This window comes from Drosophila arizonae, chromosome X (assembly GCF_054131065.1).
Source record: "Drosophila arizonae isolate 15081-1271.41 chromosome X, UAZ_ARI_1.0, whole genome shotgun sequence".
NCBI lineage: Eukaryota > Metazoa > Arthropoda > Insecta > Diptera > Drosophilidae > Drosophila > Drosophila arizonae.
Window position 1 is genome coordinate 18739662 of NC_142927.1, and position 16517 is coordinate 18756178.

At 39.7% G+C, this 16517-nt stretch overlaps 1 protein-coding gene across 1 annotated transcript in view; it reads left to right on the forward strand.

Moving 5' to 3' along the window:
- The window catches only part of Cda4 (chitin deacetylase Cda4), a 49116-nt gene extending 36430 nt beyond the window's left edge, over window positions 1-12686 (forward strand). Inside the window, exons 6-7 of the mRNA XM_089473203.1 lie at window positions 8992-9211; window positions 10594-12686. Of these exons, the coding sequence (XP_089329329.1) occupies window positions 8992-9211; window positions 10594-10983 (610 nt within the window). The 3' untranslated portion in view covers window positions 10984-12686. The remainder of the gene's footprint in view (window positions 1-8991; window positions 9212-10593) is intronic.
- The last annotated feature ends 3831 nt before the right edge of the window (window positions 12687-16517 follow it).

The following is a 16517-nucleotide window of genomic DNA, read 5'->3' on the forward strand; positions in this document are numbered from 1 at the left end:
GCCAGTACCCAGCCCCAAGCCCAGCCCCAACCTCAAGCCCAAGCCCAAGCGCAAGCTCAAGTCCCGACCTTCGCCCACACACAAATGCTGTTGCTCTGTAATACTTACGGGCAGCAACAGCAACAACAACAGCAACAGCAGCAGGAGGAGGAGGAGGAGGAGGAGGAGCAGTAGCAGCAGCAGCGGCACGCTGCAAGTTTCAAGTTTCCATCAAGAGGCAGCTGTAAAGAAATTGCTTTGGCTCGTAACGCAACCGAGCTGCAGCTGCATAACTTTTCATTTTCATTTGTGCATATTTTTGCTTTAATTTGCTTAAACTGTTTTCTTTTGTCCCTGCGGCACACACTGCGTATACGCAACGGACTTAATTATTGCACGCTCGCAGCGCAAGAGCAGCAAGCCCTGGGCTAATTATTTAACATTTCTTAGCGGTTAACTAACAGCAAAATTGCGAGGCAATTGATTAATAGTGAGTCCACAATAGATATATTATACGACTTTATTAAATTCGATTACGATGAATTGAAGTAAATTCTATAAAAGAAAGAGGAAGAGAAAGATACGGAATGACAGAGAGGGACAGAGAGAGAGACAGACAGAGAGATAGACAGAGACATAGGGAAACAAAGAGGGAGACAGTCAGAGAGTTGCAGAAAGACAGAGTGAAGGAGAGGGTGTGGGCGTGAGAGAGACGGAAAGACAGAGACGGAGATACACAAAGGGAGATGTAGATAATCAGGCAGACAGAGGGAGGGAGACAAAGAGAGAGAGAGAGAGAGAGAGAGAGAGAGAGAGAGAGGGGCAGACAAACAGACCGACAATAAGAGAGAGACAGAGAGAGAGGGAGAGAGACAGAGAGAGAAACAGATAGATACCTTAATTTAGATAACAAGTTCTATGGTATTCCACTTCATATTTTGCATGAATTCCATTGCCATTTTGCTTCTTTTATGTTTTAAATATGAATTGATCTCTTCAACATGCAATATTAACCTTTTTTCCCCAGAGACTTTACCTGGGCAGGTATCAAGTCTGGGCGAAACAGTTGAAACAGAGCTATCGATACAAATTCTGTTGCTCTGTGCCAAGTGTACTAGAATTTTGTTGCAAAATATCCGTAACATTAATATCCGAAATTCTCACATTTCCAGAGTGTGTGTGTGTGTGCACCTAAACAACATTCAGTTGTGTAAGTGTGTGTGTGCTTAAGTGTTCTTGTTTTTTTTTTTGTGTTGCGTTTTCAACTCCTGCCTGTTTTTCCTTTCATTCTTTCTTCTTCTCTTTTATTTTTTCTTGTTTTTGTTGCCCTTGCTGCAAATTGTTGATGAAGGCATTGATGTTGCTGTAGCTGCTACGTCAATTGCTGCTGTTGTTGTTGTCATTGTTGTTGTTGCTGCTGCAATAGCTGTTGCCGACAATGATGATGAGGCTTGCTCCTGGCCTGATCTGGTTTGGTTTTGCCTTGCCTTGCCTTAGCTTGGCTTCGCTTGGCCTGCTGCTGCTCCTGCTGCTGATGATGATGATGATGATGATGATGATGACAATGTCGTTGATGTGAAATAAAGATAACGACAACGTTGACAATGACTATGACAACAACCCAACGACACTTTAACAGCTCTTGCAGGTGCCCATGAGCCCCGTGAGTGTGTGCGTGTGTGTGTGTGTGTGTGAGTTTCTTGATGGCACACATGCACAGCTTTAGCTAGTCAACATTGTCAATTAGTTCTAAATTTATCAGCTAATAGATATGACAATTAGACAAACTCAAGTATTGTATATAATATATGCACACGCTCTCTCTCTCTCTCTCCCTCCCTCTCCCTCTCCCTCTCTCTCTATCACATATACATATATGTGTATATTCTAGCTTCTAGAGCATCTCTAGCATTTCTATATTTTTGTTGGCTTTATATTTTTTTAACGTATACATTTCGAGTAGCTGCCCAGGAGCAGCTCTCGACAAACCTAAGCACTCTGCACTAGACCTTGTTTTTTATCAAGTGTATGCACTCGCACATGTGTTTGTATGTATGTGTGTGGGTGTGTGTACTTTCTGTTTTTAGTTGTCTACTTTTATTAGTCGTTCTTGTAATAACTACCGCATCCAGCGAAGCACACAGAACAACAAACGGCTCTTTGCCTCCGCCGCCCTCATCTTAACGCTTTGCCTTTTGTTGTTGTTGTTGTTGTTGTCGTCATTGGGTAACAACTGGTGTTGATAACAACAACGATCATGGCTTGGCTCGGCAGTTAAGCAAAGCCCAGCGTAGCCAAGTCGAGACCAGCTAGCTGGCCATAACTTTTCCATGTGAACAGGCGAGCGCATCCTGCGTCCTTTTGCCTTGTGTATTTTCACTTTTGTCTTGTTGCTCTTGCCTTTGCTTTTGCTTTTGCTTTTGCTTTCTTTTTCTTTTCATTTTCAATTTCTTTTTTTTTTTTTTGTCTTCTTCTTTCTATTCCTTATGCGACTCGCTCGCAGAGCTTCATTGAAAACGAGAGACTTAGGCTTCTCTCCAGCTGCTTGTTGTTCTGAAGGGCGTTTCTGAGAATCTCGTGCGGCTCCTTCTGCGCTTTTCCTTGTTTTTTGTTCATATATTTTTATGCCTGCTCTGCAAGCTGAAACAAACTCGTTAGCCACACAGCCATTGCAGTACAAACACACACCCACACGAACACACACACACCCACACGAACACACACACACACACTGCTGCACGCACAATATGCTGCATGCAAATTAAGTTAGTTTTTGGTGCAAGGCATAATAAAAACAAAAGCTCATTGCTACGAAAAATGTGTCCAATGGGCGGGCGGACGTAAAGGTGGGCGGGTGCGGGTGCGGATGCGGGCTGGGTTTCTTTTCTTTCTTTTTTTTTTTTTTGGATAAACTACAGCAGCAGTAACAGCAACAAACGAGCTGCACTCCGGCCCGGCTGGAACCTGTAGATTTGGCTTTTAAAAGCACATTAAAAGAAATTGCTGCATGCGGTCATTGCACACACTTTTGGGCCCAGGGCTGAGCCGCACTAAGCTGCCAACTACCAGGCACAAATTGAAGAAAAATATGCATTTGTGTGCGTACGCCTGTGTGCGTGTAGGTGTGTGCGAGTGTACGTGAAACAGAAACAAGCAAATATAATGCAGTCAGCGCGGGTCGCTCCTAGAGTTGCAGCGTTTAAAGAGAGTTCTCTCTCTCTCTCTCTCTCCCGCTCTCTCTCTCTTTCTCACTCTGCAACGGCAGTCTACTTAGACTGAACTCTGTCAATTTTTCTTTCAGCTTGTACGTTTTCTTAATTACAATTAATTATTCTCTTGAAAACAAATATTAAATATATTTTTTCCTTTTTTTCTGTCATATGTTCTTCACTAAAATTTAATTTTTTTTAAATAAATATAGCATTTCAAAAAATATATGTATGTTCGCGAATATGTAAATTAAATTTTAGTTTTCTTATATTGCATAACAAAAAAAATAAATAAATAAATAAATAAATAAATAATAAAATAATAAAAAAATTTAAAATAAAATAAAATAATAGTAATAAATAAAAAAAAAATTATTTATTACATTTTTTCCCCTATACGAATATAAATAATTAAAAAAGATTTAAATTTTATTAAATTTTTTTATTAATTCATCTGAAATACATATATGATTAAATTAAATTTTATATTTCCTAAATTAAATAAAATTATAAGTAATATGTAAGGCGGCAATTTATAAACCCCCTTTTTTAATTTGTTATATAAAACGAAATTCAATTTTATTGTTTTTAAATTAACTACATATATAAATAATATATAAAACGGCAATTTTTAAAAGCACGCAAACTTGTTACAAATACAACATGCATCAACTGCAATGAAAGTTGGCTCTATTAAATTACAAATATCTAAAAATATTAATAAAACATAACAAATTTGACTCTATTAAATTTTAGATATTTAAAAATGTTAATAAAACATACGTAGACTCAATACAAATATACTAATATATGACGAGCTTAGCATCCTGATAATATTGAAGTCCTGAACGCTAAGACCTAAAATCTCATTCTCAGCCAGCTGCTTCACAGCTAAGTCTTGGGAGACACCCAATATGCTAGTAAAACAAAAGCATTCTGTACCGATTTAGCATTTTATATGCATTTTATATTACCTCATTCGATGTGCCCCAATTTCCGTTAGTCTTCCATAATAAAGATTTAATATAAATATTTCACATCTGCTTTTCTGTTTGCTTTGAAGTATTAACTTGAATAAAAAAAAATATTCTATCAAGTCTAAATAATGCTAATTTTAATCTTATATTTAAAATAATATTTATTTAGCTTGTCCCAAAAATTTCAAAAGATTTTTCGCACCACCCGCAAGCAGCTGGTGGCAAAAACATTTTGGTGCACAAACGTTATTCATTTATTCACTATATCTATGTGCATATATGCTCAGACATTTATCCATGTATATATGTGTGTGTGTGTGTGTGTGTGGGTGGGTGCGTGCTTGTGCTGCTCAATGCTAACAATTTCTAATCGTTGAGATTACATGTGTTTCTCCCTTTTTAAATGCAAATTGAACTTGTTAGCAGCCGCAGCAGAGCAGAGGCCAAACCACTCAACACACACGTCTAGAAAAAGAGGTGTGTGTGTGTGTGTGTGTGTGCTGTTGTATGGGCTATTAAAGAAAAATGAGTCGACTGGCGTACCAAATTTAAAAGAAGAAGCAGCAGCAGCAACCAGAGAAGAAAATGAACAAAAATAAAGGCAAAAGAGAAAACTAAAAGCCACTGCAAATGGGGCTGAGGCTGGGGCTGGGGCAATAAAAACCCATTCGCACACACACACACACACGCTGGCACACTCAAACGACTGGGCGTGACTCGTTTGGCATTTTGTCCGGTGCAACGTTGCGTATGAGCATTGTCATAAACAATAGTCACAGGAACGAGGGCCAGTGCCGAGGCCAAGCCAAGCCCGGCCAGGGCAGGGTAGGGCAGGGCAGGGCAAAACTGTATTTGTCTCCTGACACTCGCGACAAGGCCAAAAGGAAATTCATCAAATGTCACACAGCATGTCTGTGTGTGTGTGTGAGTGCGTCTTGCTACCATTTCCATGTCAGTTATTTTGAGCACTTGCCTTGCATCTTTTACTCTTCCTCTCTCCCTCTCTCTCCCTCTCTCGCCCACTCTCGCCCTCTCTCTCTCTCTCTCCCTCTCTCTTTCTCTCTGTGCGTTCGTTTCTTCCTTCACAGTGTTAATTGCTGCCCAACATTTCGTGCCTCTCACCTACGCTGGCATCGGACACGCCTACGCAACAGTAAAAGAAATAGAAGATTTGGGGCACAACTGCACTTGTGTGTGTGAGTGTGTGTGTTGACTCTTGTTGTTGTTGTTGCTTAGCTTTTATTTTGCCAGCGTCTTTCGGCCTTGACGACAAGTGCAGCTTCTGGTTGTGTGTAGTTATAGCCCGGCTCAGTTCTCGTCCAGCTGTTTGTCTAACAATTGAAATGTCATGCAATAAATCTACCTCACACCACACACACACCACACACACACTCACACACACACACTGCACATGCAACGCTTATTGTCAACACCAACCGAGCTGTGCCCGCCGCCGCCCATTCAAGTGTTTCGCTCAGTCTCGCTGTTCGGTGTGCGTGTGTGTGTGCGTGTATATGTGTGTGTGTGTGTGTGTGCCCGTGCTTTTCAACAACTTTTCACATTTCCACATTTTTGCATGAACTTTTTGACGATGTCAGATAGTAGTTTGGCCCAGCATTGTCGACGCCTCCACGTACACACACACACACACACACACACACACGCACACACACGAAAAGAGTAGCAGGAGTAGTCGCTCGCTGGCGTCTGTGTGAAATGTTTAATAAATATACATGCAACTTTTCTTTTCCTTTTTATTTTTTTATTCTACAAATACATACATTCGTTGTTAAATACACACACACACATAGCTATATTTATGTATATTTATATACATATTCGTAATTCCCTTTTTTGTTTTATCGCTGCATGTGAAACAAGCCAACAAAGAGCGACTCACAAAAAACATTCATAATTTTATTTACATCTTTTTTTTTTTTGTTTTTTGTTGTTGTTGCTTTACTTTTATCCAAAAACTATTTGCGCACAGTAAATTTCTTGTCTGCCTACTTCTCCCCCCTCGCACCGCCCCCACGTCCGGCAACGTTAAGAAATTTATTTCACACACACACACATACATACATACACATATGAACAATTATATTTGTTGCTTGCATTCTATGCTACGCTCACACATAGTTTCAGTCTCAACTTTTCTCTGTCTCAGCTGCTGTTTGCCGAAATACTCTTCGCAGGCGCAGTGCCTAGCGCATTCTAGGGGAGTGCAAGGCGATTCTTAATCATCGTCTGTATGCGTTGTCCAGAAGTATTTTAGCATTTGGTAGTAAAAGTAGTGATAGTAGTGGAAATATTAGTATTTTAGGTATTTTACCATAGGAAGAACAGTAGTAGTATAGTAAAGTATATATGTATGTATATTTGGCAATAGGAGTATTAGTAGTAGTAGTAGTAGTAGCGTAGATAAGAGTGAATTACGAATTATAATATAATTGAATAAGATAAGATAAGATAATAATAATCGCAATAGATGTAGTTTTAGTAGTAGTATTTATTTGTAACTCTAGTAGTGGTAGTAATAGCATTAATACTGATAGAATAGTAGTAGAAATGTAGTAATAGGAATAGATATAGAAATAATACTACAATAATAGTAATAAACGAATATGTAAACGAGACGATAGTATAGTATATACATACATATGTATATATGTATATAGTATAGTAGTAGTAGTAGCGGTAATCACAGTAGTAGTAAAAGCAGTAATTGCATTAGTCATAGTAGTAGTAATAATAGTAGTAATAGCATTTATTATAGTAGTAGTGTACTATGACTACTAGTAGTACAAGCAGAAACCATGGTAGTATTAATAGTAGTAGTTATACTCAACGTAGTAGTAATAGTAGTAGTAATAGTCAGGGTAGTAGTAATAGTAGTAGTTATAGTCATGGTAGTAGTAATTGTAGTAGTTATACTCAAGTAGTAATAGTAGTAGTAATAGTCATGGTGGTAGTAATAGTAATAGTTATAGTCAAGGTAGTTGTAATGGTAGCAGTTATAGTCATGGTAGTAGTAATAATAGTTGTAATAGTCATAGTAGTAGTAATAGTAGTAGTTATAATCATAGTAGTAGTAATAGTCAGGGTAGTAGTAATAGTAGTAGTTATAGTCATGGTAGTAGTAATAGTAGTAGTAGTCATGGTGGTAGTAATAGTAATAGTTATAGTCATGGTAGTAGTAATAGTAGCAGTAATGTAGTAGTAATAGTCATGGTAGTACTAATAGTAGTAGGATTTATCAGAATAGTAGGAGCGCTGAACAATATCGTTATCCTACTCAATCAAAAATGCAGTTGACAGTAATAATAATTATAGTAGTAGCATTTAACGAAGTAGTAGTAGTATTTATAATGTATTAGTAGCTTCTAACGAAGAAGTATAATTATTTGACGAGCAAGTAGTAACATGTAACGAAAAGTAGTAGCCTTTAAAAAAGTAGTTGTAATGAAAGATTGGTAGTGTTTACATAGTTCATTTGAGTAATATAATAATAAGTAGCAGAAATACTACTTGGTAGTACAAGTTACTCCAATAATACCTACATACATGCATATCCATATATATGTATGTATAGATGTGTATCCAAGTAATAGTAGTAGCGAGGGTCAAATTCATTTCTTTCGTCGCTTTGCTCCGATTTTTGGTGTTGCCGAGAATTGATAATGCTCACTGGCTGTGAAAGAAGCATCAAATTCGGTGTTGCTATCCAAAGGGAATGCTGGAGCTGCTCCCTTTTGTTGTTGTTGTTGTTGTTGTTGTTTGTTCGTCTGTTTGTGCAGTTTTTGCTTGTTTCTTTTTTTTCAAGTTGCTTTCGACGCTTTGTGTTTTGTTTGGGCGCTACAATTGTAAAATTTGTTCTAATTGGCAAGAGCTGAAGTGTGTGAGTGTGTGTGTGTCAGCGTGTGTGTGTGTGAGCCACACTGCTGTCGGACGGCTTTGAAATTCAAAAAACTGCTTGCAGCCCATTGTGGCAAGTTTTGCAGCACCTGAGCAACAGCAACTAGCCCAGGTACGAGGCTCAGCGCCCCCCTCCCCCGGTGTCTACAGGCAGCTTTGTGTTTGTTCATCAAGTGTGAGCATTTCTTTTTTATTAGCATTTTGTGTGTAATTCTAAAAATGTTGCACATGGCCGGACAAAACAACTAACTGATAGCCAGATACCCTGTAAGCAATTGCAGGGTAAATTGAACGTCGAATTTACAGTTGATTGCAAAATTCAAGTGAGGAGAGACATTAAACATTCCGTAAATGAAAGAAAATAGTATGTAAAGGTGGTGTGAAGGGTATCTAAAGGTCAAGGCTTTACCGAACTAAACAACAAACATATTTATGTATATTTATAATATATACACATATATTTAGTTAGTTTGCGTTCAACTTATTACGCATATCCTGCAGGCAGAGTTTTCTAAATGCATTTTGCATTGTTGCAGCTTCTATTAAAAGGCTCTTAAGCCCCAGAGAATTTAAATAATCTCCTAGAAATCTCTGAACATATATAAAATGCTTAAAACGAAAAGAGAAAACCAAAGCTGAAAATGAATTGTAATTTAACAGCAATCTAAAGCTTGTGTGCGTGACAGAGAAAGTGAGACAGAGAGAGAGTGAGAGAAGGAGAGGAAGAGAGAGAGAGGGAATGAGTACTTGCTGATAATATTGATTGAGGACTCGGTTTGGCCATTGACCCTTCATTAAGTGCTCCTTTCATGGGCTCTGTTTGATTTAATTGTTTGCCTTCTTTTGCTATACGAACAGGAACATCACTTAATTGCCATTCACATATCTGTGCTGTCTATTTGTTTTTGCAGCAACTATCAACAGATCCAGCATCTGGGCTTTGCCGGTCACGAAATTGCGACCGAGAGCGTCTCACAGCAGCTGGGACTCCAGGACAAGGGCTACGAGGAGTGGGTGGGCGAAATGATTGGCATGCGTGAAATTCTACGTCACTTTGCGAATGTGTCCGTCGACGATGTGGTTGGCATGCGTGCTCCTTTCCTCAAGCCGGGCCGCAACACGCAATACAAGGTGAGTAGCTTTGCAATACAACACCCACTCACGCACACACACACAGAGAGCTACATGTGTACCGTATATGTATGCATGTGTATGTGTATGTGTACTAAATGCATTTTGCTAGCAACCACAGCTCATAATTGATTGGCAATTATCAGCTGTACTTCTATCTGAAAAGGCGAGAGCTGTTCTAGTTTTATAGAGCACATGCCATGGCTTTAAATTAAATGGCCCAATAAAAGCGAGAGTATATCTAGACTTGAAGCAAATTAACGTAAATGCTATCCGTGTTTTGAGTGAAGATCAGCCAGGCACTGAGGCACTGATGTTTCTATTTATTTACACAAGTTTATAAATTATTCAAGCTTATTAAATATTAAAATGTAATTACATTGTATGTATGTGTGTATGTATGCATGTTCATACATCTATTGATGAGAGTGTGCGAGCTTATTCATCACCGATATATCGATTAATATAATAATGGTGATGCCAGATCAACAGAAGCTTAACTTAAAATTGCCTAAATAAGCCCCAAAAAGCGCATAGATGTACATGTTAGTGAAATGAGAGCTTCATTAAATTTCAAAAATATTAAATACATATAACGCGCTGATGTAAATATGATAATGATATTTACATATGTATGTACATACACATATAAACAAATGTATTGTTGACAGTGCGTGAGTTTAGCCATTATCGAGTATATCGATTAATAAAACATTCGTGCTGCCACAAGTTGAATCTTAAATTCGCTTTAAAAAAATGCCTCAACGGGCCGTGCAGTTACAGCATAATTAACTGCAGCAACAACACGAAAACAACAACAACACACTCTTGACACTTGACACGACACGACAGGGCACATCAATGTCATAAGTGCGAGGCGACGATAATACGCCGGCTCACACAGCCAGCCACCCCATTACCATCATCATCATCATCAACAACCGCGTTTTGGGGTTGGCCAAATCTAGTTGTATTTTAAATCATATCAATATCAGATCACAGTGCTAACATAATGGGCTAAAACGCCTCCGACAAGCACCTGACGTTCTCGCGATGGGCACAAGGGCGTGACAGTGTCAAAAGCTTCTAACAATATTAGTATATATGTACATATGTATGTATGTATGGGTATGTGGAGCTGTGTGGGCCAACGATGATGATGAATGGATAATGACGACATTGTCAGTGAAGCTTGCGGCCTGAATGAAATAATCAAGATAAGCGAGCATAAAGCGCTCTTTATTATATTATTAAGCAGGCGCATTTATGATAGTAATCCAAATCTTCCAAATGTGTCATTAGCTTCAGCCGACACTTTAATGTGACACATAAATGTCCATACATACAAAGGAGAATAATTGATAATTGTTAATTGTTAACAGGTCTTGGAGGACTTTGGCTACGTCTACGACAGCTCGATAACTGTGCCACCAGTGCCAGTGCCCGTCTGGCCGTACACGCTGGACTATAAGATCTCGCACGAGTGCAAGAGCGGCACCTGTCCGTCGCGCACTTTCCCCGGCGTGTGGGAGGTGCCATTGAATACGCATTACGTTGAGGGCTTCGAGGGCGGCCATTGTCCCTACATGGATCAGTGTGTGCTCCACAATCTGGACGAGAACGAGGTGTTCGAGTGGCTGCAGGAGGACTTTTCGCGCTACTACGAGCAGAACAAAGCGCCATATATGATGCCCTTCCATACCAACTGGTTCCAGACCAAGCCCCTGGAGAATGGACTCCATAAATTCTTGGACTGGGCGCTCGAATTGTAAGTAAAGTAAAAGTAATTTCTATGTTTATATTTTGTATATGCTGAATCTGTACAACATGACTATACGGTGTAAACACTTATTATACCCTGAACCCATTGAAAATGGGAAATCAGGGTATAATGGTTTTGTGAAAAAGTATGTAACGGGCAGAAGGAGGCGTGGCAGACCCCACAAAGTATATATATTCTTGATCAGCGCGATGAGCTGAGTCGATATAGCCCTGTCCGTCTGTCCGTCCGTCCGTCAGTCCGTCCGTATGAGTGCGTCGATCTCAGAAGTTACAAGAGCTAGAGAGCTGAAATTTGGCATGCATACTCGTGTGTACCATACGCAGTACGAGTTTGCTTTATTTTTTCGATAAATTGTCCGATAACTTTTTTATCGAGAATAATCGAAAATTTGATTTTGTTTTTTCAGCCTCATTAGAATACTATTAAACCTGGAGACTTCAAATTTGCGTTGTATATGAAGTTAATGGATACAAAGATTTTGTAATTTACAGATTTTGGATACCACGCCCCCTTCGCCCCCAATTTGTAAAAAACGCATTTCAAATACTAGGGACTTATGCTTTGGAATGTACATACATTTGAACATTATGATTACTCTCTGAAAGTTTCATTAAGATCGTATGTCTACAAAAGAAATTATTCGACAAATAAATTCTCATAATATTGCCCACACTGCAGCGCAGCCCAAGCGCAGTCGCTGCTTACTGCGCAGTTAGCAGAGCGCAGGCTTATGCGTGCGTGTGGATGCATGTGTATGTATGTGTGCATAAAAGAAGTGCAGAATGATTAGAATATCAGCTTAGAGGGTTCAGGGTATCTCCCAGTCGAGCAGTCTCGACTGGAGCCTTCTTACTTGTATTATTTAGGGAAAATACACATACATAGGCATAGAAGGGGGCGTGAGAGACCCCAAAAGGTATATTAAGGTATATTATTGATATAGACGATGAGTTGAGTTGAGTTCATCTTTGATATGTCCGTCCGTCTCTCCGTGCGACCAATCATTCATTTCGCCGTCCGATCATCTGTCCACCCGATCGACCGTCCGTTCAAACAATAATAGTCCGTCTATCTATCCACGTGATCTCGGCGATCTTGTAAGCCGCAATAGCTATATGCCTCTTTGATAGGTTAATAACTATATGTTTTCTGTGGAAGTCATCGTAGTGAATAGAGAGATGTTCTTTTCCGGATTTCGGATAGCCAGGAATCATTTGTAAAAACCGTATTTCATTCGCAAAGTGTTTTCCATGCAAGGGCATATCAGCTCTACCCCGATCTCAGGGTATCTTCTAGTCGGGCGATCCCGACTACAGCACTCTTCTTATATAAACATATACTATTTCGATATTGAATTGCACATTGTGAGCTTTGAGTTTTGCTCGACTCCTTAATGCTGCTGAAGTGGCACAGAGGAGCTTCTAAATTTCTGGCAAGTTTGTGAGCCATTGCTTCCTTATTCGATTGCGATAGCTTTAAAGTGGTGAAGTTTTATTTGGGGCAGATGCATGCACTGGATGGGGATGGGGATGGGGGTCGGCTCGTGTGCGATTTTGTTATCTACGCACGAGGCTTTTAATTTTTCATAAATGTATTTCTCAGCTCTGGCTTTTTGTTGTTGCTGTTTTCTTAATTGAAAGCCAACTTTGGTAGGCACACACACCCACTCACACTGACACACACACACACACATACATGGGCAGCTGGCGTTTCCTGCAGTGAGCTTCCGATTGCCGCTAGCAAGTTTTATATTCAATTAAAAAAAAAAAAGCAGAAAAAAGACGAGAAAAGCGAGAAAATCGAGAGAAGCGAAACAAAACGAGTAGATGGAAAACGCAAAAGCAACAGCACCAACCGACCGCCAGCACCACCAGCACCAGCATCGCCAACAACAACAACAAAAACAACAATATTGGCAATCGCTATAAAAATTGCTTGAACAAGCGGCATATGCTGCTAGTCCGGGTCGTCCAATGGAGGGCACATGTTGGTGGCCGCATTGATGGCCCGACACGGACAGCGGTCGCGTCTATCTGGAACAGGTTGATGCCGCACTCGCACTCGCACTCCACATTACTCCGGCAGGCAGGCAGGCGGACGGACAGAGACGGAGGCAGACGGGCAGTCAGTCAACCATATGCACAGCTCTCGACGGTCTCCCGAATCTCAGCCAATGTCCAACAATGGCGACGCTGTGTGGTCAGAGCAGAAAGAAGAGCCGCAGCAAAAGCAACGAAAAAAAAAAGAGAAAAAAATCGCACGTTTTAATGAGAAAAGTTTAATTTTGTTAAACTTTCATTTTGAAAAATATCTGCGCAGGCACAACAACAGCAGCAGCAGCAGCAGGAGCAGGAGGAGCAGGAACAGGAGCAGTGGCACTGGCAGATCGAGCTCTGAGCTCTTAGGGCTCAGGGCTAGGGCACTAGGTGGAGCTGTGGCAAAGAAAACAATAAGCAGGCAAGAGCGGGGCCAAAGCGCCTGGACCGTAGCTAACTAAAAGCCATGTTAAAACGCACAAAAACAACATGAGCGCTAACACAGAGACACACACACACACACATACACATACAGAGCCATAGCCAGTGTTACATGCGGCCAAAGCGTGGCGTTCAGGTTGCTGTGGGTGGGGCCTGGCAGGATGCGGCATCAAAGTGCCAACAGCATAGACTATACTATATATACCGGCGGCAGGGGCACAAAACTTCCATAATGAAGTTATGTGCTGATAGCATCGCACTTTGTCAGCATTGCCCCACGCATTCGGATGGGTAGTATCTGTCTGGTTGGCATCGGGTTGGCTGGCTGACTGGCTGACTGGCTGGCTACAATCGCTGCATGCCCCACTGAGCGCAGCCTCCCCCAACCAGCCCATGGGACCGACGGTGGCCATCAAGCGTGCACCATTATAATTCCCATTTTATATCAGCATTATTTTTTATGTCATTTTTAATGAAATCAAAATACAAGCTCTCATAATTTCAAACCTAATTGAGCCAAGCAAATGCTTTTCACATACCACATTGGTAAATAGAGAGAGCGAGGGAGATAGACAAAGAGACTGAGAGAGAGAGGGAGAGAGAGAGAGAGTGAGGCCAGATAATGAGAGTTATTAACCAAGTTTTTTTTCTAAAATGACAACAATAAACGTGGCTTTAAGAAGGGTGAATATCGAGTGCATAAAATGTGGCCTAGGGCTGAGGGCCCGGATAGCATTGTCTATATTGATTTGAAGGATATGGCGAGACTATGCAACAGTCATTGAAGAAATATTTCCTATATAATTTCCCATTGCTTGGAAAGAGGAAATAGGAGAGAGACAGTGCGTCTAGATAAGTTTTTCTAAAAGGACAATAGTATTATCTATTCAGTTGAGGGTTAGCTACATCATTTCCTTTGCTTGTATTGAGAGAGAATGTGGAGAGAAAAAATGAAGAGAGAGAGGGGTAATGTAGAGCGAGAAAGAGAAAATATAGAGAGAATGAATGAAGAGAGAGAGAGAGAGGGAAAGGCAATGTGAAGAGGGAGAGAATGTAAAGAGAAAGAATGAAGAGACAGAGGGGTAATGTAGAGAGAGAGAGAGAGAGAGAGAGAGAGTGAGAGGGAAAGGTAATATGGGGAGACAGAGAATGTGGAGAGAAAGATTGAAGAGAGAGCGATAATGTAGAGAGGGAGAGAGATCCTATGCACAGAAAAATAATGAAGAGACAAGGCAGAGAGAGAAAGAGAATAACAGGAGATGGGGAGAAAGAGAGAGAATTTAGAATGTAAAAAATGAATGAAGAGAAAAAGAGACAGAGATACAATATAAAAAAACATATTCCCCCTCCACGCTCTTCTTTTGAACACTTAAGCAAAACTTAGGCCAAGTTCAAAGTTGACGTCTAGAAGTCAAGGAAAATTTGGTTGCATTTAGTTAAGAACTTTCTAGTCAAGTGTTGAATGCATCAGCTTAACTTTAAATAATAAATAAATAAAACAGAATTTCTTCATTAAAACTTAATCTTAAGTTGTTGATATATAGTAGGTTAAAAACAAAGCGAGTAAATAAAATAGATCTAGATCTAGAATGTTGCTTCCCTATCTGGGCGCCATTGGAGCTGAGTCCTATACACTCGAAAACAAATAAATTTAGAATATAATGAAATATCCCTGATTTTTTTAAATATTGTAACAATTAGGTTTAAGCTCTGTCTCGCCCGAATGTACCTCCAGGAATGTCTGAATGGAGAACTCAGCCTCCTGTATGTATGAGTATGAAGTAGGAAAAAAAAAGTTGGACTAAAATATACATATAAGTATGTATAGGGATTTGAGGTAGACGTTTTTTTTTTTTTGGATTTAAAGGAATTGTTTTTCTTTTGAATTATTCATATATTATATGCATAATATAATGTTATATTATATATTTCCACATTTTAATACAGGCTTAAATATCATTAACAAATTATATACGTTATAGATTTTTATTAGTTTGTATTTTTTTTTTTTTTTTATGAAAAACTTAAAAAAAAAATGTTTCTTTTTATTTTTAATTTAAAATTATATTTTTTTGAAGTCTATGCCTTTGTTCTAGCCAAATCCATTTGCTCGTCAAACCCATAGATAACATTCAATGGAATATCTTTCTCTCACAGATTCAAAGCGTTAACAAAGCCGAAATCAAACAAAACAAGTTTAAAATAATTAAATAATTTAAAATGCCAATAATCATGTCCGAACGATGCACAATTGCTGCTCCAATGGAATATATAGAGCATGAACTGAATTAAAAATGTATTCATTTCACTATCTATGGAGCAGACATAATTACATTAATCTATTATTTATTGTTTCAAACGGATCATGTTTGCAAAATCTAAATATGCCCCACACGCGCTGCTCCACATAGAGTAAAAAATAAGAAGAAAAAGAAAAAGGGAACACAACATCCCACCATATGTGTGAGTGTGTGTGTGTGTGTTTGCGGGAATTTTTTCATCTTTAACCAACTTGATGTGTGTGTGTGTATGTGTGTGTGTGTCAGCAAGTATGTGTATTTGCAGCGCGTGCCTTTTGGCGTCCATGTGGTAACACACATTTATACCACCAGCCAGCCAACAGACACGCACACACACACACACACACACCCACAGGCACTCACACACACAGAGACCTCGCTCACCTATGCATAGAAAGAAATGTTTGCCTTAAATTACCGCCAGGCACACTTGCCTCTCCGCTCACCAACTTTATATATGTTTGTTTGTTTGTGTGCGTGTGTGTGTGTGTGCAGCCGTGAGTCGCAAAACTTTGTCATTTAGTTAGGTGTAAGTTAGTTTTTGGCTTAGCAACGCCAACAGTAATACTAAAACACTTTAAACAGTTGCCATGGGGTCGCCGGATTCCGGCTAAAGGAGTTCTACGGAGAGAGTTTGCGTAATTTAGTGCAGTTGCAGAATGTGCGTACGTGTAGCATAAGACGTAAAGAGACACAGAGAAAGAGACACACAGACAGAGAGAGAGGGAGAGCGAGAGAGTGAGAGG